Source organism: Notolepis coatsorum (assembly GCF_963971535.1).
Source record: "Notolepis coatsorum genome assembly, chromosome: 8".
Lineage (NCBI taxonomy): Eukaryota > Metazoa > Chordata > Actinopteri > Aulopiformes > Paralepididae > Notolepis > Notolepis coatsorum.
In genome coordinates, this window is record NC_140172.1 from 16481716 (window position 1) to 16506909 (window position 25194).

The window sequence follows — 25194 nt, forward strand, 5'->3', positions numbered from 1 at the left end:
TTAAGATGATACGTAGATTTAACATTGGAGAGAGAGAGAACATGAGGAGAGATAAGCAAGATATGATATCACACACGATATGATGTAAAACATTAAGAACATGAAGAGAGAGTGAGATATGTGTGTTTGTGTGTGTGTGTGTGTATGTGTGTGTGTGTCTGTGTGTGTGTGCGTCTGTGTACAGACGTGTGTGTATTGTATGTGTGTATTGTGACACAGGGAATGTGTGTGTGTGTCGGTGTGTATGTCTGTGCGACTGTGTGTGTCTGTGTGTGTGTGCTGTGTCTGTGTGTGTGCTGTGTATGTGTGTAAGAGAGAAAAGACACAAGATTAGAACACACGATATGATGTACTGACATGTCCATCTGCTATCTTGAGGCCGTTTTAAGAACATCAGCCAGACTGTCGCCCTAGTGTCTTTGAGCCCTGCTAGTTGACCTATATTAAACTAGTCAAGACTAACCCCTTTCCTACCTCCACCCTCGTATACACATTTTCCCCAACACCCCCCAAAAAAACGGAATAATTTCAGGTAATTAATAATTTCACTGGATGCATTCAAAAGGCTTTCTAAATGTAAGCAAAAGGCTTTCTAAATGTAAGCATTATCTGTGCAAAATATGATAATTAAAAAAGTAAAAATTAACATTACATATCTCTTGTTGTTGAATTAAACCAACATGCATACTTTTGACAATAAATAAAATAAGAATTGGTTGCCTGGGTAAATAAAGGTTAAATAAATGTAAAAAATAAAAAAAAAAGAGATTTTTTACTGCCGATATCGGCCGATAATATCGGACATCCCTAGCAATTATAAGCCTCGGCTTCAGCCTACACCTTTTCGGTCCTTTAAAAAAATTTTTTTTTTGGAAGTTCTACTACTATGTTTTGTAAAAAAAAAAAAGGCAGAAATAAAATCATTCATTCATTCATTCATTCATTCATTCATTCATTCATTCATTGATTGATTCATCCAGGTGCACCACGCGGCCCTGCCCTCCTCCTCGCTCCGCGGCCTGGACCACTGCTTCTCCGCGCCGCAGCGGCAGCAGGCGGGCGGGCCGGACGCCCGGAGGAAGCAGCACAAGCAGAAGTCGGCGGGGGGGATGAGGATGGCTGTTACCCCCTCCCCCCTGGATCCCTCTGAGCCCAGTCCCAGCGCTCCTCCGACTCCACAGACCAGCTGCCTGGCCAGGCTGCTCTCCTCCGGTACCCAAGAACCTCTCTCTCTCTCTCTCTCCACTCACTCCACTCACTCACTCCACTCACTCACTCACTCGCTCGCTCACTCGCTCACTCACTCACTCACTCACTCACTCACTCACTCACTCACTCACTCACTCACTCACTCACTCACTCACTCACTCACTCATTCACCCTCTTTCTCTCTCTCTCTCTCTCTCTCTCTCTCTCTCTCTCTCTCTCTCTCTCTCTCTCTCTCTCTCTCTCTCTCTCTCTCTCTCTCTCTCTCTCCCCCTCTCTCTCCCTCTCCCTGTTGGGAGGATCTCTCATTCCTATTTAGGTATTTTTTCAGGATGACATAAGAGCAAAATGGCCGCTGTGTAAACAATGATCAGTTGGGAATCAGAATAGCATGTGTCAGTAATGTGTAGTAATGTAATGTGTAGTAATGTAATGTGTAGTAATGTAATGTGTAGTAATGTAATGTGTAGTAATGTAATGTGTAGTAATGTAATGTGTAGTAATGTAATGTGTAGTAATGTAATGTAATGTGTAGTAATGTAATGTGTAGTAATGTAATGTGTAGTAATGTGTAGTAATGTAATGTGTAGTAATGTAATGTGTAGTAATGTAATGTGTAGTAATGTAATGTGTATTAATGTAATGTGTAGTAATGTAATGTGTATTAATGTAATGTGTAGTAATGTAATGTGTAGTAATGTAATGTGTAGTAATGTAATGTGTATTAATGTAATGTGTAGTAATGTAATGTGTAGTAATGTAATGTGTAGTAATGTAATGTGTAGTAATGTAATGTAATGTGTAGTAATGTAATGTGTAGTAATGTAATGTGTAGTAATGTGTAGTAATGTAATGTGTAGTAATGTAATGTGTAGTAATGTAATGTGTAGTAATGTAATGTGTATTAATGTAATGTGTAGTAATGTAATGTGTAGTAATGTAATGTGTAGTAATGTAATGTGTAGTAATGTAATGTAATGTGTAGTAATGTAATGTGTAGTAATGTAATGTGTAGTAATGTGTAGTAATGTAATGTGTAGTAATGCATGTTCTCTTAACAACGTTTTTGTTGTTTCACTTTTGTCTTCAAGTACTATAATGTAACACAGTGTTGTACAGTAGTATAGTAGTTATATTATACATGTGCCAGTCAACACAGATGTTCTAAGTATTGAATGTTTTGCAGGGAAGCCCATGCTGGGGCCTGACACATCTTTAGTGTCAAAGGGACACCGGTCAATGTCTCCTAACTCCCTGGTAAGCCTGACTTGTTGATGGGTGTTTTCCAATGACAGTTATCCTGCAACAGCATCTCAGAATACCTTCCACTTCCTTTCCAAATTCCTTCCACACTATGATTATTTCGCTGTAAATGAGAGCTATTATTATTATTATTATTATTATTATTATTATTATTATTATTATTATTATTATTATTATTATTATTATTATTATTATTATTATTATTATTATTATTATTATTATTATTATTATTATTATTATTATTATTATTATTATTATTATTATTATTATTATTATTATTATTATTATTATTATTATTATTATTATTATTATTATTATTATTATTATTATTATTATTATTATTATTATTATTATTATTATTATTATTATTATTATTATTATTATTATTATTATTATTATTATTATTATTATTATTATTATTATTATTATTATTATTATTATTATTATTATTATTGTTATTATGTTGTCCATCAGTCAGCCAGCAGCAGCAGCAGCAGCAGCAGCAGCAGTGTGCATCATGGTGGAGTGGCTGCGTCCTCACAGCAGCAGCAGCACGGAGTGGCTTGGCCTGCAGGGATCCTCCCCCTGGTGGTGACAGCCTTACCCAGCCAGGGCGCCTCCACTCTGGGTCACGGTGGCGAGCCCCACACTGCCGGCACCTCCAGGGGTTCAGCCGTGTCCGCCCTGCTCACCCTGGGCACCGCGCAGCACACCAACACGCCTCTCCTCGTCCCCAAGACCGAGAAGCTGTCCCCGGGGCAGACCTATGGTGCGGAGAGGACGAACTTAACGGGTAATAATAGGTCTTACCCGCTACACTGGAAATCTTTAATAAAAAAAATCACAGGAAATTCACTGTATTATTTTACAGACTACTTTTGTTTTTCTACTTTACATGTAAATGCCATACAAATACAGTAAATTACCTTTTATCAAAATAAAGGTTGTAAATGTATTTGATTTGACTGTAATTTCACAGTAAGTATTTGGCAAGCGTTACTGCCAGACATTGACCTTTTTTTTTTTTACAGTTTTCTTTTTTACAGTGTACACTCTACTGTAAATCTTTAAAAAAATCTCAGTTTTTGGGGATTTGTACTTTACTCAATTATTATTAGGTTTGTATACTTGTACTTTTACTCAATTACATTTCAGAGAAAAAAAACATACCCATACCCATGCTGATTGGTTTTTAGTACTTAAGTCATGTATTATTTTTGTTCCGTTTTTTTTGTTTTGCCATAGTTTTGTCTCTTCTACCCATGTAAAGCGTCTTTGAGCACCTGGAAAAGCGCTATATAAAATAGATGTATTATTATTATTATTAGAAACTTTTTAACGTTTACTCAAGTGTGTTTTTAGCCAGATACTCTGACTTTTACTTGAGTACGATTTTGAGACGATACCCATACTTTCACTTAAGTATCATTTCTGGGTACTTTTTACACCCCTGCTTCTAAGTGTCCTAACGTTTGCTTCATGTCTTTGCTTCAGTTATCTTCCCAGGACACCCGGGACAAGCGTCACCAACCACCCTCCTAGAGAGCGCCCCCGAGTCCCCACACCCCTTCTCTGGACACGGCAAGATGGAGCCCAGTAAGGTAGTCAAATCATCCCTTCATTGTGGCGCTTTGATATGAGTGTGGCAATTAAGCTGCGTCGTTTAATTCGTTAATTTCTATATTTTTTATTAATGTGGGCGTTTTTACCCGTGAGCTAAACACCTAGGTGTATGGTTTTAATTGCATATTGAATTATTAATGACTGAATCTATCCCGTCACATTTCCCATTCCATTAAGCGACACACGTTTAAAAAGTAATACAATTAACCCTTTCACTACCGCACTACAGAAGTGAACACTTTTTGGTAGTGAAAGGGTTAACCTTCTGTGGTGTGGTCGTGAAAGGGTTAACCCTTTGTCGTGTGGCAGTGAAAGGGTTAACCTTCTGTAATGTTGCAGTGAAAGGGTTAACCTTTTGGTAGGGTTAAAGCGAATCAAGCGTGCTGTGTGTGTGTGTGTGTGTGTGTGTGTGTGTGCTGTGTGTGTGTGTGTGTGTGTGTGTGTGCGTCTGGACTGTGTGTAGCAGACAGAGACTAGGAGGATCACACACATCTCAGCGGAGCAGAAGAGACGCTTCAACATCAAGCTAGGGTTTGATACTTTACACAACCTGGTGACCACCCTCAGCTCTCAGCCCAGCATGAAGGTACTTGAGTAATTATACTTTGTTACAATACTTAAGTACTGTTTTGGGGGATTTGTACTTTACTCTAGTATTATTAGGTTTGTACACTTGTACTTTTACTCAATTACATTTCAGAGAAAAAAAACATACTTTTTACTCCTTACATTTAAAATGCAGACCTACAAAGTACAGATCTCGCAGGTCCAACCATTTTAATTTGTATATTTGTTTCTCTGGCCGAACTAACGTTAACGTTATTAATCCTGCAGCCGCTCTTTATTTAAAAACAGCCAATCAAATCCCCATCAATGGAAAATTAACCCGCCCATACCCATGCTGATTGGTCCTTGTGCAAGACTAGAAAGCGGGGATCTTTGATTAAACACCTGCTATCAGAAGAATAGACAGTCAGAAAAAAAGTTTTAACTTTTACTTTTTAGTACTTAAGTACATTTAATAGTAGAAACTTTTTTACTTTTACTCAGGTGTGTTTTTTTGCCAGATTTTAGATACGATTTTGAGACGGTACCCGTACTTTCACTTAAGTATAGTTTCTGGGTACTTTTTACACCCCTGATCACGGCCAGCATGAAGGTACTATCACATCTCTCACTCTCTCAGCTCTCACTCTCACATCTCTCACTCTCACATCTCTCACTCTCTCAGCTCTCACTCTCACATCTCTCACTCTCTCAGCTCTCACTCTCACATCTCTCACTCTCACATCTCTCACTCTCTCAGCTCTCACTCTCACATCTCTCACTCTCACAGCTCTCACTCTCACATCTCTCACTCTCTCAGCTCTCACTCTCTCAGCTCTCACTCACATCTCTCACTCTCACATCTCTCACTCTCACAGCTCTCACTATCATATCTCTCACTCTCACATCTCTCACTCTCACATCTCTCACTCTCACAGCTCTCACTCTCACATCTCTCACTCTCACATCTCTCACTATCACATCTCTCACAGCTCTCACTCTCACATCTCTCACTCTCACAGCTCTCACTATCATATCTCTCACTCTCACAGCTCTCACTCTCACATCTCTCACTCTCACAGCTCTCACTATCACATCTCTCACTATCTCAGCTCTCACTCTCACATCTCTCACTCTCACATCTCTCACTATCACATCTCTCACAGCTCTCACTCTCACATCTCTCACTCTCACAGCTCTCACTATCATATCTCTCACTCTCACAGCTCTCACTCTCACATCTCTCACTCTCACAGCTCTCACTATCACATCTCTCACTATCTCAGCTCTCACTCTCACATCTCTCACTCTCACATCTCTCACTATCACATCTCTCACAGCTCTCACTCTCACATCTCTCACTCTCACAGCTCTCACTATCATATCTCTCACTCTCACAGCTCTCACTCTCACATATCTCACTCTCACAGCTCTCACTATCATATCTCTCACTCTCACAGCTCTCACTATCACATCTCTCACTATCTCAGCTCTCACTATCACATCTCTCACTATCTCAGCTCTCACTCTCACATCTCTCACTCACAGCTCTCACTATCATATCTCTCACTCTCACAGCTCTCACTATCACATCTCTCACTCTCACAGCTCTCACTATCACATCTCTCACTATCTCAGCTCTCACTCTCACATCTCTCACTCTCACAGCTCTCACTCTCACATCTCTCACTATCTCAGCTCTCACTCTCACAGCTCTCACTCTCACAGCTCTCACTCTCACAGCTTTCACTCTCACAGCTCTCACTCTCACATCTCTCACTCTCTCAGCTCTCACTCTCACATCTCTCACTCTCACATCTCTCACTCTCTCAGATCTCACTCTCACATCTCTCACTCTCACATCTCTCACTCTCTCAGCTCTCACTCTCACATCTCTCACTCTCACATCTCTCACTCTCTCAGCTCTCACTCTCACATCTCTCACTCTCTCAGCTCTCACTCTCACATCTCTCACTCTCTCAGCTCTCACTCTCTCAGCTCTCACTCACATCTCTCACTCTCACATCTCTCACTCTCACAGCTCTCACTCTCACATCTCTCACTCTCACAGCTCTCACTCTCACATCTCTCACTCTCACATCTCTCACTTCCACTCTCACAGCTCTCACTCTCACAGCTCTCACTCTCACAGCTCTCACTCTCACATCTCTCACTCTCACAGCTCTCACTCTCACATCTCTCACTCTCACAGCTCTCACTATCACATCTCTCCCTATCTCAGCTCTCACTCTCACATCTCTCACTCTCACAGCTCTCACTCTCACATCTCTCACTATCTCAGCTCTCACAGCTCTCACTCTCACAGCTTTCACTCTCACAGCTTTCACTCTCAAAGCTCTCACTCTCACAGCTTTCACTCTCACAGCTCTCACTCTCACAGCTCTCACTCTCACAGCTTTCACTCTCACAGCTCTCACTCTCTCAGCTCTCACTCTCTCAGCTCTCACTCTCACATATCTCACTCTCACAGCTCTCACTCTCTCAGCTCTCACTCTCACAGCTCTCACTCTCTCAGCTCTCACTATCACAGCTCTCACTCTCTCAGCTCTCACTCTCTCAGCTCTCACTCTCTCAGCTCTCACTATCACAGCTCTCACTCTCTCAGCTCTCACTCTCTCAGCTCTCACTCTCTCAGCTCTCACTATCACAGCTCTCACTCTCTCAGCTCTCACTCTCACAGCTCTCACTATCACATATCTCACTCTCACATCTCTCACTCTCTCAGCTCTGACTCTCACATCTCTCACTCTCTCAGCTCTGACTCTCACAGCTTTCACTATCTCAGCTCTCACTCTCACATCTCTCACTCTCACATCTCTCACTCTCTCAGATCTCACTCTCACATCTCTCACTCTCACATCTCTCACTCTCTCAGCTCTCACTCTCACATCTCTCACTCTCACATCTCTCACTCTCTCAGCTCTCACTCTCACATCTCTCACTCTCTCAGCTCTCACTCTCACATCTCTCACTCTCTCAGCTCTCACTCTCTCAGCTCTCACTCACATCTCTCACTCTCACATCTCTCACTCTCACAGCTCTCACTCTCACATCTCTCACTCTCACAGCTCTCACTCTCACATCTCTCACTCTCACATCTCTCACTTCCACTCTCACAGCTCTCACTCTCACAGCTCTCACTCTCACAGCTCTCACTCTCACATCTCTCACTCTCACAGCTCTCACTCTCACATCTCTCACTCTCACAGCTCTCACTATCACATCTCTCCCTATCTCAGCTCTCACTCTCACATCTCTCACTCTCACAGCTCTCACTCTCACATCTCTCACTATCTCAGCTCTCACAGCTCTCACTCTCACAGCTCTCACTCTCACAGCTTTCACTCTCAAAGCTCTCACTCTCACAGCTTTCACTCTCACAGCTCTCACTCTCACAGCTCTCACTCTCACAGCTTTCACTCTCACAGCTCTCACTCTCTCAGCTCTCACTCTCTCAGCTCTCACTCTCACATATCTCACTCTCACAGCTCTCACTCTCTCAGCTCTCACTCTCACAGCTCTCACTCTCTCAGCTCTCACTATCACAGCTCTCACTCTCTCAGCTCTCACTCTCTCAGCTCTCACTCTCTCAGCTCTCACTATCACAGCTCTCACTCTCTCAGCTCTCACTCTCTCAGCTCTCACTCTCTCAGCTCTCACTATCACAGCTCTCACTCTCTCAGCTCTCACTCTCACAGCTCTCACTATCACATATCTCACTCTCACATCTCTCACTCTCTCAGCTCTGACTCTCACATCTCTCACTCTCTCAGCTCTGACTCTCACAGCTTTCACTATCTCAGCTCTCACTCTCACATATCTCACTCTCACAGCTCTCACTCTCACAGTTCTCACTCTCACAGCTCTCACTCTCAGGTCTCACTATCTCATCTCTCACTCTCACATCTCTCACTATCACATCTCTCACTATCACATCTCTCACTATCTCAGCTCTCACTCTCACATATCTCACTCTCACAGCTCTCACTCTCACAGTTCTCACTCTCACAGCTCTCACTCTCACATCTCTCACTCTCACAGCTCTCACTCTCAGCTCTCACTCTCACAGCTCTCACTTTCACATCTCTCACTATCTCAGCTCTCACTCTCACATCTCTCACTCTCACAGCTCTCACTATCATATCTCTCACTCTCACAGCTCTCACTATCACATCTCTCACTCTCACAGCTCTCACTATCACATCTCTCACTATCTCAGCTCTCACTCTCACAGCTCTCACTCTCACAGCTCTCACTCTCACAGCTCTCACTCTCTCATCTCTCACTATCTCAGCTCTCACTCTCACATCTCTCACTCTCACAGCTCTCACTCTCACAGCTCTCACTCTTTCATCTCTCACTATCTCAGCTCTCACTCTCACATCTCTCACTCTCACATCTCTCACTCTCACAGCTCTCACTCTCACATCTCTCACTATCTCAGCTCTCACTCTCACAGCTCTCACTCTCACATCTCTCACTATCTCAGCTCTCACTCTCACATATCTCACTCTCACAGCTCTCACTCTCACATCTCTCACTCTCTCAGCTCTCACTCTCACAGCTCTCACTCTCACATCTCTCACTATCTCAGCTCTCACTCTCTCAGCTCTCACTCTCACATCTCTCACTCTCACATCTCTCACTCTCTCAGCTCTCACTCTCACATCTCTCACTCTCACATCTCTCACTCTCTCAGCTCTCACTCTCACATCTCTCACTCTCACATCTCTCACTCTCTCAGCTCTCACTCTCACATCTCTCACTCTCTCAGCTCTCACTCACATCTCTCACTCTCACATATCTCACTCTCACAGCTCTCACTATCATATCTCTCACTCTCACATCTCTCACTCTCACATCTCTCACTCTCACAGCTCTCACTCTCACATCTCTCACTCTCACATTTCTCACTCTCAGCTCTCACTCTCACAGCTCTCACTCTCACAGCTCTCACTCTCACAGCTCTCACTATCACATCTCTCACAGCTCTCACTCTCACATCTCTCACTCTCACAGCTCTCACTATCATATCTCTCACTCTCACAGCTCTCACTATCATATCTCTCACTCTCACAGCTCTCACTATCACATCTCTCCCTATCTCAGCTCTCACTCTCACATCTCTCACTCTCACAGCTCTCACTCTCACATCTCTCACTATCTCAGCTCTCACTCTCACAGCTCTCACTCTCACAACTTTCACTCTCACAGCTTTCACTCTCAAAGCTCTCACTCTCACAGCTTTCACTCTCACAGCTCTCACTCTCACAGCTCTCACTCTCACAGCTCTCACTCTCACAGCTCTCACTCTCTCAGCTCTCACTCTCTCAGCTCTCACTCTCACATATCTCACTCTCACAGCTCTCACTCTCTCAGCTCTCACTCTCACAGCTCTCACTATCACATATCTCACTCTCACATCTCTCACTCTCTCAGCTCTGACTCTCACATCTCTCACTCTCTCAGCTCTGACTCTCACAGCTTTCACTATCTCAGCTCTCACTCTCACATATCTCACTCTCACAGCTCTCACTCTCACAGTTCTCACTCTCACAGCTCTCACTCTCAGCTCTCACTATATCTCACTCTCACATCTCTCACTATCACATCTCTCACTATCACATCTCTCACTATCTCAGCTCTCACTCTCACATATCTCACTCTCACAGCTCTCACTCTCACAGTTCTCACTCTCACAGCTCTCACTCTCACATCTCTCACTCTCACAGCTCTCACTCTCACAGCTCTCACTCTCAGCTCTCACTCTCAGCTCTCACTCTCACAGCTCTCACTTTCACAGCTCTCACTATCACATCTCTCACTATCTCAGCTCTCACTCTCACATCTCTCACTCTCACAGCTCTCACTATCATATCTCTCACTCTCACAGCTCTCACTATCACATCTCTCACTCTCACAGCTCTCACTATCACATCTCTCACTATATCAGCTCTCACTCTCACATCTCTCACTCTCACAGCTCTCACTCTCACATCTCTCACTATCTCAGCTCTCACTCTCACAGCTCTCACTCTCACAGCTCTCACTCTCACAGCTTTCACTCTCACAGCTCTCACTCTCACAGCTTTCACTCTCACAGCTCTCACTCTCACATCTCTCACTCTCACAGCTTTCACTCTCACAGCTCTCACTCTCACAGCTTTCACTCTCACAGCTTTCACTCTCACAGCTTTCACTCTCACAGCTTTCACTCTCACAGCTTTCACTCTCACAGCTCTCACTCTCACAGCTCTCACTCTCACAGCTCTCACTCTCTCAGCTCTCACTCTCTCAGCTCTCACTCTCACATCTCTCACTCTCACAGCTCTCACTCTCACAGCTCTCACTCTCTCAGCTCTCACTCTCACAGCTCTCACTCTCTCAGCTCTCACTATCACAGCTCTCACTCTCATAGCTCTCACTCTCACATCTCTCACTTTCTCAGCTCTGACTCTTACATCTCTCACTCTCTCAGCTCTGACTCTCACAGCTTTCACTATCTCAGCTCTCACTCTCACATATCTCACTCTCACAGCTCTCACTCTCACAGTTCTCACTCTCACAGCTCTCACTCTCAGCTCTCACTATCTCATCTCTCACTCTCACATCTCTCACTCTCACATCTCTCACTATCACATCTCTCACTATCTCAGCTCTCACTCTCACATATCTCACTCTCACAGCTCTCACTCTCACAGTTCTCACTCTCACAGCTCTCACTCTCAGCTCTCACTCTCACAGCTCTCACTCTCACATCTCTCACTTTCACATCTCTCACTATCACATCTCTCACTCTCACATCTCTCACTATCACAGCTCTCACTCTCACATCTCTCACTCTCAGCTCTCACTCTCACAGCTCTCACTCTCACAGCTCTCACTATCACATCTCTCACAGCTCTCACTCTCACATCTCTCACTCTCACAGCTCTCACTATCATATCTCTCACTCTCACATCTCTCACTATCACATCTCTCACTATCTCAGCTCTCACTCTCACATCTCTCACTCTCACAGCTCTCACTATCATATCTCTCACTCTCACAGCTCTCACTATCACATCTCTCACTATCTCAGCTCTCACTCTCACATCTCTCACTCTCACAGCTCTCACTATCACATCTCTCACTCTCACAGCTCTCACTATCACATCTCTCACTATCTCAGCTCTCACTCTCACATCTCTCACTCTCACAGCTCTCACTCTCACATCTCTCACTCTCTCAGCTCTCACTCTCACAGCTCTCACTCTCACAGCTCTCACTCTCACAGCTTTCACTCTCACATCTCTCACTCTCACAGCTTTCACTCTCACAGCTCTCACTCTCACAGCTTTCACTCACAGCTCTCACTCTCACAGCTTTCACTCTCACATCTCTCACTCTCACATCTCTCACTCTCTCAGCTCTCACTCTCACATCTCTCACTCTCACATCTCTCACTCTCTCAGCTCTCACTCTCACATCTCTCACTCTCACAGCTCTCACTCACATCTCTCACTCTCTCAGCTCTCACTCTCTCAGCTCTCACTCACATATCTCACTCTCACATCTCTCACTCTCACAGCTCTCACTATCATATCTCTCACTCTCACATCTCTCACTCTCACATCTCTCACTCTCACAGCTCTCACTCTCACATCTCTCACTCTCACATATCTCACTCTCAGCTCTCACTCTCACAGCTCTCACTCTCACAGCTCTCACTCTCACAGCTCTCACTATCACATCTCTCACAGCTCTCACTCTCACATATCTCACTCTCACAGCTCTCACTATCATATCTCTCACTCTCACATCTCTCACTCTCACATCTCTCCCTATCTCAGCTCTCACTCTCACATCTCTCACTCTCACAGCTTTCACTCTCACAGCTTTCACTCTCAAAGCTCTCACTCTCACAGCTTTCACTCTCACAGCTCTCACTCTCACAGCTCTCACTCTCACAGCTCTCACTCTCACAGCTCTCACTCTCTCAGCTCTCACTCTCTCAGCTCTCACTCTCACATCTCTCACTCTCACAGCTCTCACTCTCTCAGCTCTCACTCTCACAGCTCTCACTCTCTCAGCTCTCACTATCACAGCTCTCACTCTCACAGCTCTCACTATCACATATCTCACTCTCACAGCTCTCACTCTCACAGTTCTCACTCTCACAGCTCACTCTCTCAGCTCTGACTCTCACATCTCTCACTATCACATATCTCACTCTCACATCTCTCACTCTCTCAGCTCTGACTCTCACAGCTTTCACTATCTCAGCTCTCACTCTCACATATCTCACTCTCACAGCTCTCACTCTCACAGTTCTCACTCTCACAGCTCTCACTCTCAGCTCTCACTATATCTCACTCTCACATCTCTCACTATCACATCTCTCACTATCACATCTCTCACTATCTCAGCTCTCACTCTCACATATCTCACTCTCACAGCTCTCACTCTCACAGTTCTCACTCTCACAGCTCTCACTCTCACATCTCTCACTCTCACAGCTCTCACTCTCACAGCTCTCACTTTCACAGCTCTCACTATCACATCTCTCACTATCTCAGCTCTCACTCTCACATCTCTCACTCTCACAGCTCTCACTATCATATCTCTCACTCTCACAGCTCTCACTATCACATCTCTCACTCTCACAGCTCTCACTATCACATCTCTCACTATCTCAGCTCTCACTCTCACATCTCTCACTCTCACAGCTCTCACTCTCACATCTCTCACTATCTCAGCTCTCACTCTCACAGCTCTCACTTTCACAGCTCTCACTATCACATCTCTCACTATCTCAGCTCTCACTCTCACATCTCTCACTCTCACAGCTCTCACTATCATATCTCTCACTCTCACAGCTCTCACTATCACATCTCTCACTCTCACAGCTCTCACTATCACATCTCTCACTATCTCAGCTCTCACTCTCTCAGCTCTCACTCTCACAGCTCTCACTCTCTCAGCTCTCACTATCACAGCTCTCACTCTCATAGCTCTCACTATCACATATCTCACTCTCACATCTCTCACTCTCTCAGCTCTGACTCTCACATCTCTCACTCTCTCAGCTCTGACTCTCACAGCTTTCACTATCTCAGCTCTCACTCTCATATCTCACAGCTCTCACTCTCACAGTTCTCACTCTCACAGCTCTCACTCTCAGCTCTCACTATCTCATCTCTCACTCTCACATCTCTCACTATCACATCTCTCACTATCACATCTCTCACTATCTCAGCTCTCACTCTCACATATCTCACTCTCACAGCTCTCACTCTCACAGTTCTCACTCTCACAGCTCTCACTCTCACATCTCTCACTCTCACAGCTCTCACTCTCAGCTCTCACTCTCACATCTCTCACTCTCACAGCTCTCACTCTCACATCTCTCACTCTCACATCTCTCACTATCACATCTCTCACTATCTCAGCTCTCACTATCTCAGCTCTCACTATCACATCTCTCACTATCTCAGCTCTCACTATCACATCTCTCACTATCACATCTCTCACTCTCACATCTCTCACTATCACAGCTCTCACTATCACATCTCTCACTATCACATCTCTCACTATCACATCTCTCACTATCTCAGCTCTCACTATCACATCTTTCACTATCTCAGCTCTCACTATCACATCTCTCACTATCTCAGCTCTCACTATCACATCTCTCACTCTCACAGCTCTCACTCTCACATCTCTCACTATCTCAGCTCTCACTATCACATCTCTCACTATCACATCTCTCACTATCACATCTCTCACTATCTCAGCTCTCACTATCACATCTCTCACTATCTCAGCTCTCACTATCACATCTCTCACTCTCACAGCTCTCACTCTCACATCTCTCACTATCTCAGCTCTCACTCTCACATCTCTCACTATCACATCTCTCACTATCACATCTCTCACTCTCACATCTCTCACTATCACAGCTCTCACTCTCACATCTCTCACTCTCACATCTCTCACTATCACAGCTCTCACTCTCACATCTCTCACTATCTCAGCTCTCACTCTCACATCTCTCACTATCACAGCTCTCACTATCACAGCTCTCAGCCCAGCATGTAGTAGAGCTGTCCCCGAAGCCTGTTTTTGGGCTTCGAACTTCGTCAGGGGTTTTCTAACGGTTGTTCGAACCTTCGTTTTTAATAATAAAAAACAAAATAAATGTACGTAAATATCCTCAAACTAAATCGTCAATTTGAATAAAGTGATTAATCTGATTAAATGATTTTTTTTATTAAATCAACTTTCTTTAATGAATATAACTATATCAGTTTTAATACTATAATATTAGTGTAGCCTAATCGTTATCTGCAACTGTGAAGAAAACCCCATTGGTTTAAGGGGAGACACTGCAGGTGAATAGGGTAAAAAAATTAACTAATAGATATCACAATGAAACTTCCCCAGTTGATTACTTATATTAAGACAAGACTTTTTTGTATTACAAGTTTTCTGAAATTGTATGTTTAAATATGCAAATGAGGCATGATCTACTTAAATATGCACTAATTTGCATATAATTCCAGGACAGAAATCTGAACATTGGATAAAGCCATTTTCAAAATTATAGTTTCATTTTGTTGACATATTAGAGTCAAAGGTTATTACAGAGGGGATTTTGGATATCTCTTTTTATCACTCCATAAATCAGAAAATACTCCATTCAGTAAATTTTTATGGTAAAATTCCATATTTCGCCATGTTTTTAGGAATAAAATGTGATATAAATCAGGGTATGAATGCGATATCAACAAACCCTTCTGTAAATACCTTCAGAACATAGATATGAATAGAACTGGAAGGTTTGGTGTATGTGAGTGCTACTGAAGTGGAGATTTCTGGCTCAGAGTATGAGGAAAAACTCTTAAAACTCATTTTTGGGAAAACGCCTTCAAAGTTCTGTATTGTAAAATGCCATACTTTTTTTTTTAAACAGATATTTACAAACACAATACCTAATCAAACCATTAGTAATAGACAACCTAAACACATGCCTGATAACTGAATAATAATAATAATGATGTTATTGAACTGAACAGAACTACACACAGGCTACAAACAGTGTAGTACAGTGTAGTACCCCCTAATAGGCAAAAAATATTTGAATAGATATCAGTATGAAACTTTCCCAATTTGTTATGTACATATAAACTAAGAAAAAATATATTGCAAGTTTTCTGAAATTTATGTTTATATATGCAAATGAGGCACTTCCCCATTAAATATGTGCACATTTATGGATGCAATAAGGCAAAATGATGTAAAATAAACAACTAAATGTGTGTTATTGACGTTTTATTGTCACTAGTTTCATAGAAGACATGTTTAGGAAGCAAAATATAACAAAATCTCAAAATCAACAAAAAAAGTATATTTGACTATTCACCTGCAGTGTCTCGCCTTAAACAAAATGAATAGACACATACAAATGTTATATATATAAAAAAGAAATTATTAAATTATTAAAAATAAATAAGAATTCGAATACCAACGTAACGAACGAGGGTCCGAACGTTCAAACGTTTGGGCTCAGCCCCAGCATGAAGGTATTATCACAGCTCTCAGCCCAGCACAGGACAAGTCTAGTTTATATTATTGGTTTTTACTAGGGATGTCCGATATTATCGGCCTACCGATATTATCGGCCGATATCGGCATTAAAATGTGATATCGGAAAACATCGGTATCGGTTTTCAATTTTTTTTTTTTTTTTTTTTTTTTATAACCTTTATTTACCCAGGCAAGCAAGTAAGAACAAATTCTGATTTTATTTATTGTCAAAAGTATGCATAATGTTGTGTTAATTCCACAACAAGAAATATGTAATGTTAATTACCTGATTTTTTTTTATTTTTTGGGGTGGAAACCCTGCATATATCGGTATCGGTTGATATCGGTATCGGAAATTAAGAGTTGGACAATATCGGTATATCGGTATCGGTAAAAAAGCCAATATCGAGCATCCCTAGTTTTTACGGATGTAATGTACCAGTAGTGGACATACCTGTTACATACAATGATATGACCTGTCACTATGTATGAACAACACTTGAGAGGTTATTTAAAAAATATATACATTTTAAATGATCTATCAGGCTGACTGGAGTATTGAGATTGTTGCCCCCCCCCCCCAGATCAGCAAGGCCACCACGCTACACAAGACGGCTGAGTACATCAGTAAGATGCAGCAGGAGAGAGGCCAACTCCACGACGAGGCTCAGAGACTCAGGGAGGAGATCCACCTCCTCAACTCCGCCATCAAGTGAGACCACTGGCTGTCTTTGTCCTGTGTGTCTGTGTGTGTCTGTGTGTGTGTGTGTGTGTGTCTGTGTGTTAGGGCTGCACGATTAATCGGAAAATAATCACAATCTCGTTTCATAGACCTATGACCTATCTCATTTGTAAATGATGACGATTTCTTTAAAAAATTAAGAATTTACTTAACTTTTTTGAATGATGACTGTTCTGACTTGAGTTATTTTGTATGTTATTACAAGAGACTTTTAAGTTTAAGTCGAGCACTTTCATATATGTTATGTTGTCTGTTTAAGAAAGAGTGCAACAAATGATTTTATTGAAAAAATAATAATTCTTAGAGAGAAAAATCGTGATTCACATTTTAGCAAGAATCGTGCAGCCCTAGTGTGTGTGTGTGTGTGTGTGTGTGTGTGTGTGTGTGTGTGTGTGTGTGTTAGTGTGTGTCTGTGTGTGTGTGTTTGTGAGTGTGGGCACTTGCGTCATCTCCCAACTAATTATATATACACAACAATGTGGATAGATTTCCTTCTACTACATCCTCGATTGTATTTTCCTGATGTTTGCTCATTTCAATAGAGGAAAATACGTATAACCTCCTGGTGATTTCAACACGCTGTTGTTTGATAAATATATACCATTTGAAAGTCAGTAAAGCCCTATTAGTGTTCAGCAGGTATACGGTAGTGCAGGATATAATAGGAATGTATGAGAACATAATTATGTCCAGCATCCAATTGACCATATTTTGGAACAGGGTGGAAAGGAACCCAACCTGAGAACGGCATAAGAGCAAAATGGCCACTGTATGCCCCTCCATAGCCTGGCCCCCCCCTACCTGACTGATCTCCTTCTCCCTTACCGCCCCACCCGTTCCCTCCGGTCCTCCTCCACTGCTTCCCTCACTGTCCCGTCATCCAAACTCAAAAACTTTGGTGATCGGGCCTTCTCACCCACTGCACCCAGACTCTGGAACTCCCCCCCTCAGACCATCAGAGACTCCCCCACACTCTCCACCTTCATCATGACTCTGGAACTCCCTCCCTCAGACCATCAGAGACTCCCCCTCACTCTCCACCTTCATCATGACTCTGGAACTCCCTCCCTCAGTCCATCAGAGACTCCCCCACACTCTCCACCTTCATCATGACTCTGGAACTCCCTCCCTCAGACCATCAGAGACTCCCCCACACTCTCCACCTTCATCATGACTCTGGAACTCCCTCCCTCAGACCATCAGAGACTCCCCCACACTCTCCACCTTCATCATGACTCTGGAACTCCCTCCCTCAGACCATCAGAGACTCCCCCACACTCTCCACCTTCATCATGACTCTGAAACACCCTCCCTCAGTCCATCAGAGACTCCCCCACACTCTCCACCTTCATCATGACTCTGGAACTCCCTCCCTCAGACCATCAGAGACTCCCCCACACTCTCCACCTTCATCATGACTCTGGAACTCCCTCCCTCAGACCATCAGAGACTCCCCCACACTCTCCACCTTCATCATGACTCTGGAACTCCCTCCCTCAGACCATCAGAGACTCCCCCACACTCTCCACCTTCATCATGACTCTGGAACTCCCTCCCTCAGACCATCAGAGACTCCCCCACACTCTCCACCTTCATCATGACTCTGGAACTCCCTCCCTCAGACCATCAGAGACTCCCCCACACTCTCCACCTTCATCATGACTCTGGAACTCCCTCCCTCAGACCATCAGAGACTCCCCCACACTCTCCACCTTCATCATGACTCTGGAACTCCCTCCCTCAGACCATCAGAGACTCCCCCACACTCTCCACCTTCATCATGACTCTGAAACACCCTCCCTCAGTCCATCAGAGACTCCCCCACACTCTCCACCTTCATCATGACTCTGGAACTCCCTCCCTCAGACCATCAGAGACTCCCCCACACTCTCCACCTTCATCATGACTCTGGAACTCCCTCCCTCAGACCATCAGAGACTCCCCCACACTCTCCACCTTCATCATGACTCTGGAACTCCCTCCCTCAGACCATCAGAGACTCCCCCACACTCTCCACCTTCATCATGACTCTGGAACTCCCTCCCTCAGACCATCAGAGACTCCCCCACACTCTCCACCTTCAAATCCCGCCTCAACACCCACCTGTTCTCCCTTGCCTTCAACCTTCCCCACCCATAACCCCCCCCCCCCCCCCTCCAACCTGTTGTGATCTTTGTTACTGTGGCTTTATGTTTCTGTGTATCTCATGCTGTTTCCCTGTTTCCCCCGTGGTCTTATGTTCCTTTTGTTTTTCTCTGTTTCTCTGCCTATTGTCAGCGACTTCGGGTTCCTGAGAAGAGCTATACAAATAAAATGAATTATTATTATTAATTTTATATGGTCAATGTCTCCCCATGTAATAATAATAATAACTTTATTTGTATAGCACTTTTCATACAGAAATTGCAGTTCAAAAGGGCGGCTGGGTGGCGCAGCGGTCTAAGCGCTCGTCACCAATGCAAGAGACACCGGTCTCGAATCCGGCTGTCAGCGTTGCCTCCGGCTTGGCCGGCCGTCATACTGACTCAATTGGCAGAGTCAGTGGGAGGGAAGTCGATGGGTGGTAATCTGGTCGTTGTAAACAGCGACTCCTACAGGTCGGTCAGGGCGCCTGCACAGCGAGGGAGGGATATGGTAAGGGTAGTGTGAGCCTCCCACGCGTTACACCTCGCCAATGAGAGTCCTCGCTGGCAGGTGAAAAGAGGCTGCTGGCTGTCTCCTATGTCTCGGAGGAAGCATGTGATAGACTTCAGGACTCCCTAGACCGACCAGTGGGGGGCACATGCGAGCAACGACCAGGAAGGGGAGGGGGGAATTGGCATAACGACTAAATTGGGATGGGAGAAAATCAGAGAAAAACAGGAGGAGAAAAAATGGATAAAAAAAAAGAAGAAGAAAATTGCAGTTCAAAGTGCTTTACAACAGTAAAAAATACAGGCATAAGCAAGCATAAAAAATTAAATACAAAAAGATAGAGAGGTAGCAAGGTAAGGTAAATCACAGTTTTTCAGTAATACAGATAATAAAATAGAATATATTAGATAGATAGATTGGTCTCGTCACCAAGTACCACCCCCAGCTGACAGCAAATGTAGTCAGAGCATGATCCTTCCTGTGCTGCAACGGTGGTTCAGGACATTAACTCTTTCCCTCCCTCCCTCCCGCTGTGGCGCGGCAGCACTCCGGTGCTGCTGCAGCCGACTATTGCATACGGTACAAATGTACACGCCTGTTTGAATTTATGTTGTGCCGTTATTTATGTTGTACTGTGAAAATGTAATGATTGTGAAATGATGATTGTTTAATGAGACGATGAGCTGTATGTGTATGTCACTGGAATTTCCCCGTGAGGGATTAATAAAAGATATCCTTATCCTTATCCTTATAGACTAAAAAAGTGCTTGATTCAGTTTAAAATAGGCAAAAAGTAAGTGTGATACAATTTTTCAATAAAAAATATGTAACAACAGAGCAGTGTATCGCTCTTAACACATTGAGTTTCTTTACAAAGTACAGTTCTAAATTACCTTCTAATTTAACAGAGCAGTGCGTCGCTCACAACTCAACAACAGAGCAGTGCATCGCTCTTAACTTTGAGTTTCTTTACAAGGTACAGTTGTAAATTACAACAGAGCAGTGCTCTTAAAATGACAGTGCATAAGAGGCAGTGAGATAAAATGTGCATAGAACCGACACATGAATTTGATAGGAAGTGTATAAAAGTAGGCAGTGAAAAGGTTAACCTTCTGTAGTGCGGTAGTGAAAGGGTTAACCCCCCCCCCCCCCCCCCCCCCCCCCCCCCTCCAGTGTGTGTCAGCAGCAGCTGCCTGCCACCGGGGTGCCCATCACGCGGCAGCGCTTCGACCACATGAGGGAGAAGTTCAGGGAGTACGTGCGGACGCAGACTCTGCAGAACTGGAAGTTCTGGATTGTATCCTTCTAAGATATTATACACCTCATGAAGACACAGCTATTTTAACCCTGAGTCGTACTTGTTCTTGTTGCTGTGAGGAGGACATGTGATAGTCGTGGGACATAAAACGTACCAATGTTTTTCTGTGTCTCGAGAGCTCGCTTACTCCTTTGCTTTAAAGGAACACGCCAACTTTTTGGGAAATTCGCTTATTTGCCATCTACCCTGGAGTTAGACAAGCAGATACATACCCTTTTCTTCTCTGTGCGTGCATTAGGCTTTTTTCAAAAAGCAACAGGGCTTTTGAGATGATGAAATCACGCCGCAGGCAAATATATATCTGCTTAGAAAACGAAAATGTCTAATTATTTTCATTTATTTCTCCACGTGGTAAATACACAGGTCACAACATGTTTACAGGAAGGTTTTGGAGTTGTATTTGGAGTGTATTTCGTGAGTGTTGGGAACTGGGCTACACTGGCACACCTACTTCCAGTGAATGACGCTAAGCTAGGCTAACAGTGCGGCTGTTCCCTAAGCCTAATGTGCATGCACAGAGAACAAAAGGGTTTGTATCTGCTTGTCTAACTCCAGGATAGATGGCAAATAAGCTAATTTCCCAAAAAGTTGGCGTGTTCCTTTAACCTCCAGTTACTCCTGCACCTCCTCAGAGCAGTGAGACTGTGGTTGGTCGGTGGAGTGGAATCGGCTGTGTTTTCCCCTGTCAATATACTGTCCCCTTTGTCTCTATACCTAACACCTTCTTTTTACCTTTTACCATCCCCCCTTCTGCCCCCCCCCCCATGTCTCACCCCTCCTCCCTCCTTCACCTTTCTCCATCCCCTCCTTTTGACCCCCGGTAAATGCCACATTGGGTTAGGACATTTACTGTACATTGGAGGGGGTTGGGTTAGGACATTTACAGGGGCCAGTTTCGAATTGCAGTCTCCCGTAGGTGCTCTTTGAGAGTGGTTTTAAAAGTGGGTAGTGATTCACATTCCTTTACGGCTGTGGGTAGGGCGTTCCACATTGATGTGGTATACCGGTAATTGCGAAACGTGTTTAGTCCCTTGTTTGAGACAAATCTGGGTTTAACATGATTTGTGGAGCTCCCTCTGGTGTTGTGGTTGTGGTATTAACTGACCTTTGGGAAGTATTTCGACATGCACATGGGTATCTTAGTGGTGTAGTGTATCTTGTAGACCAGGCCCATTGCAAGTTGCTGTACTCTGTCGTCTACTCTAAGCCATCCTAGGTAGTCAAAGTGGGCAGGGGTGAGGTGGGTTCTAGGAGTCGGGTCAAGCAGTAGTCTGACCAGTTTGTTTTGTGATGTTTGTAATTTTGTTTTTAGCGCCTTTGGGTGCTTTGGTACCATGAGGTGCAAGCATAGTCGTAGTACCCCTGAATGAGTGCTCCTGCCAGAGTCTTCAGGGTATTCTTGTTTACCAGTGAGGAGATCCGGTACAAGAATCTAGTTCGTTGGTTGACTTTTTTTTATTACATTGGATGCCATTTTGTCACAGGAAAGATTTGCCTCTAGGATGGAACCCAGGTAGGTAATTTCATCTTTCCTTGTGACAATATTGTCACCCACTGTAACTGAGAAGTTGTCACCTAAACACTTTGGACATGTGTAAATATCGATGTACAACATTATTCTGGCAGCCATTTTCGGAGTCCTAGGCCAGGAGTGTGTGCGTGCGTGCGTGCGTGCGTGCGTGCGTGCGTGCGTGGCTGCGTGTGTGTGTGTGTGTGTGTGTAATGCTCGCTTCCACCCGCGACTATCCCTGCAGGCCATTGCTGGGAGGGTAAGAATGTGTTTGTCAGCTTGCCTGGTTACATTTTAGTAAAATCTGTTAGAATCTGACGTGTAAAACGTTGTATGCAACTTAACTGTACGTCTCACATTCCTCTGCATGCTGCTCCCGGCTGCTTTCCTCAACTCTTGCGTGTCAGTTCAGCATGATCATGGAGCCCTTGTTCGAGTCCTTCAACAGCACGGTGTCCACGGCCAGCGTGGAGGACCTGAGTCGATCCACCCTGTCCTGGCTGGACCAGCACTGCTCCCTGCCTGCCCTCAGACCCAGTGAGACCCAGTGACCAGGCTGCTTCAACAGCCTTACCACCACCACACCACACCCATCTCTGGGACACCGGGGTGCATTGTGCACAAAGCCTGTCCCAAGTGGGAGTATACGGATCTAGAGTCAGCTCCAGTCTGTTTGGTTTGATTCGATTTTGATTTGAAATCTTTATTTCGAACATGTAAATAAATACAAACAATATCAAATCAAAACAAATCATTGATCTCAAGAAATAAAAAAAAAAAAAAAAAAAAAAAGCTAAACATATCTCAATTTACATGTTCGAAAAGGAGTAGGAAGAAGTATACACTTATTTAATCCTACCCCTTTTCCACTATTCAAATGAGTGTACTAATTTAAAACAATACAATAATACAAAACAAATATATATATGCAAAACAAAAACAAAAACTATATATGTAAAACATGAAAGAAATAAAATAAAGACACCCGTGAATGTCAAATCCCTTCCTCATCCCTGTACCTCGTGAACATAATTTCTTTATAATTCAGTTTATAATAATAATAATAATAATAATAATAATAATAATAATAATAATAATAATAATAATAATATTATTATTATTATTATTTTATTATAGCACCTTTCATACAGGAATTGCAGCTCAAAGTGTTTCACAGCAGCAAAAAAGACTGAGCACAAAATGAGCACATAAAGTGCTGACGTGTAAAGATCACATTGTTTTTCACATTAGGCTCCAACATCCCAATAGGCAACCTTGTTTATGGTTTGAAATAATGGCAGTTTTAAAATAGACAATAGTCAAAAGAGTAATCCAGTAATGAAGTGATGTTGGGTGGGAGATCACCGATAATGGCTTCATAGAGAAACAGATCTCTGCCAGAGAGGACCACCCAACCTTATCATAGGATACTATGATGGGTACCATAACTGTCACTGGTGATAGATCTTTTTTTGTATCCACTTTTTCTCCCATTTTCAATTTTTCTCCCATCCCAATTTTCGTATCGTCCAATTCAACCCTCCCCTGTCTTTGAACGCTGTTTCTTGCCTCCCACAAGCCGGCTGCAATGTGGACTAAGTCATACATAGCACAAGTCCCCTCCGATACTCGAGGTAACAGCAGTCGCATCTTTTCACCTGCGCGGCTCGATCTTTCAGCGTCGGGGGTCTAGGCTTTGGAGGGGCCCCGCCCCCGTCGCTTCCTGATTCTACTGCGCAGGCGCACCAACCGACCTGTAGGAGTCGCTGTCCACAACGCCCGATCCCCACCCATCAGTTTTCCCTCCCCCTAATACTGCCAATGTGTATTAGTGCGGACGACCAGCTAAACTGAAAGCAATGTGGAGCGCTGGGCTCGAACAGGGAGGCATTCCTGTTCGAGCCCAGTCTCCAGTATTCGTGGTGAGCGCCTTGCCCACTGCACCACGTAGCCGCCCTGCACTGGTGATAGATCTAAGGGCAGAATGATATATTTGTATTTTGTAGGGCTGACCCCTATTAGTCGATTAGTCGACTAATCGGTCGAAAGGAGCCGTAGTCGACTAGCCAACCTCTTAGTCGAATACAAAAAATATATATATATATATTTATAATTTTTTTTATTTGTTTATTTTTTTTATCATTCTTTCCAAAAGAAAATAGGCCTAGAAGCGTGGCTAACGCTAATGGCACGCATACCGGAGGCTAACTGCCTACGAAAACAGGCACAGAGGCACTGAAAGAGGATTTCACCCATCTAATGAACACACTAGACTAGACAAATATCAAGATGTATCCATCAGTGGACCAATTGCATGCTTTTGCAGAGGACAAGAAGCCTTCAGTCGACTCCTTCAGACATTAAGCACCCCCACAGCCCAAATGGAATGATAAAAAAATTAAAAATTAAAAATATTATATATATATTTTTTTTCGACCAATAGTCGACTAACGGCACATTTTGCCCAAACATAGTCGACCATCCAAATCCTTAGTCGGGGACAGCCCTAGTATTTTGTATTTGTATTTATTTATTAACTCATTGACTGCCAGCTATTAGACGGGCCCGTCATAGCAATGCCACGCTTTAAAAGATAGGAGTGCGTCACCTTGTTTGTAGAGCTATAACTATATTCTATATTATAGCTTTTTTTTTTTATCCACTTTTTCTCCCATTTTTCTATATATTTTCTCCCATCCCAATTTCGTATCATCCAATTCAACCCTCCCCTGTCACGGACGCTGTTTCTTGCCTCCCACAAGC

General features: G+C 43.6%; 1 protein-coding gene across 1 annotated transcript in view; it reads left to right on the forward strand.

Moving 5' to 3' along the window:
* The window catches only part of mlxipl (MLX interacting protein like), a gene marked incomplete at both ends in the record, with an annotated part of 93699 nt that overhangs the window by 66346 nt on the left and 2159 nt on the right, over positions 1-25194 (forward strand). The window contains 8 exons of the mRNA XM_084320320.1: positions 981-1212; positions 2393-2463; positions 3013-3262; positions 3964-4070; positions 4556-4678; positions 16812-16939; positions 20777-20900; positions 22839-22968. Of these exons, the coding sequence (XP_084176446.1) occupies positions 981-1212; positions 2393-2463; positions 3013-3262; positions 3964-4070; positions 4556-4678; positions 16812-16939; positions 20777-20900; positions 22839-22968 (1165 nt within the window). The remainder of the gene's footprint in view (positions 1-980; positions 1213-2392; positions 2464-3012; positions 3263-3963; positions 4071-4555; positions 4679-16811; positions 16940-20776; positions 20901-22838; positions 22969-25194) is intronic.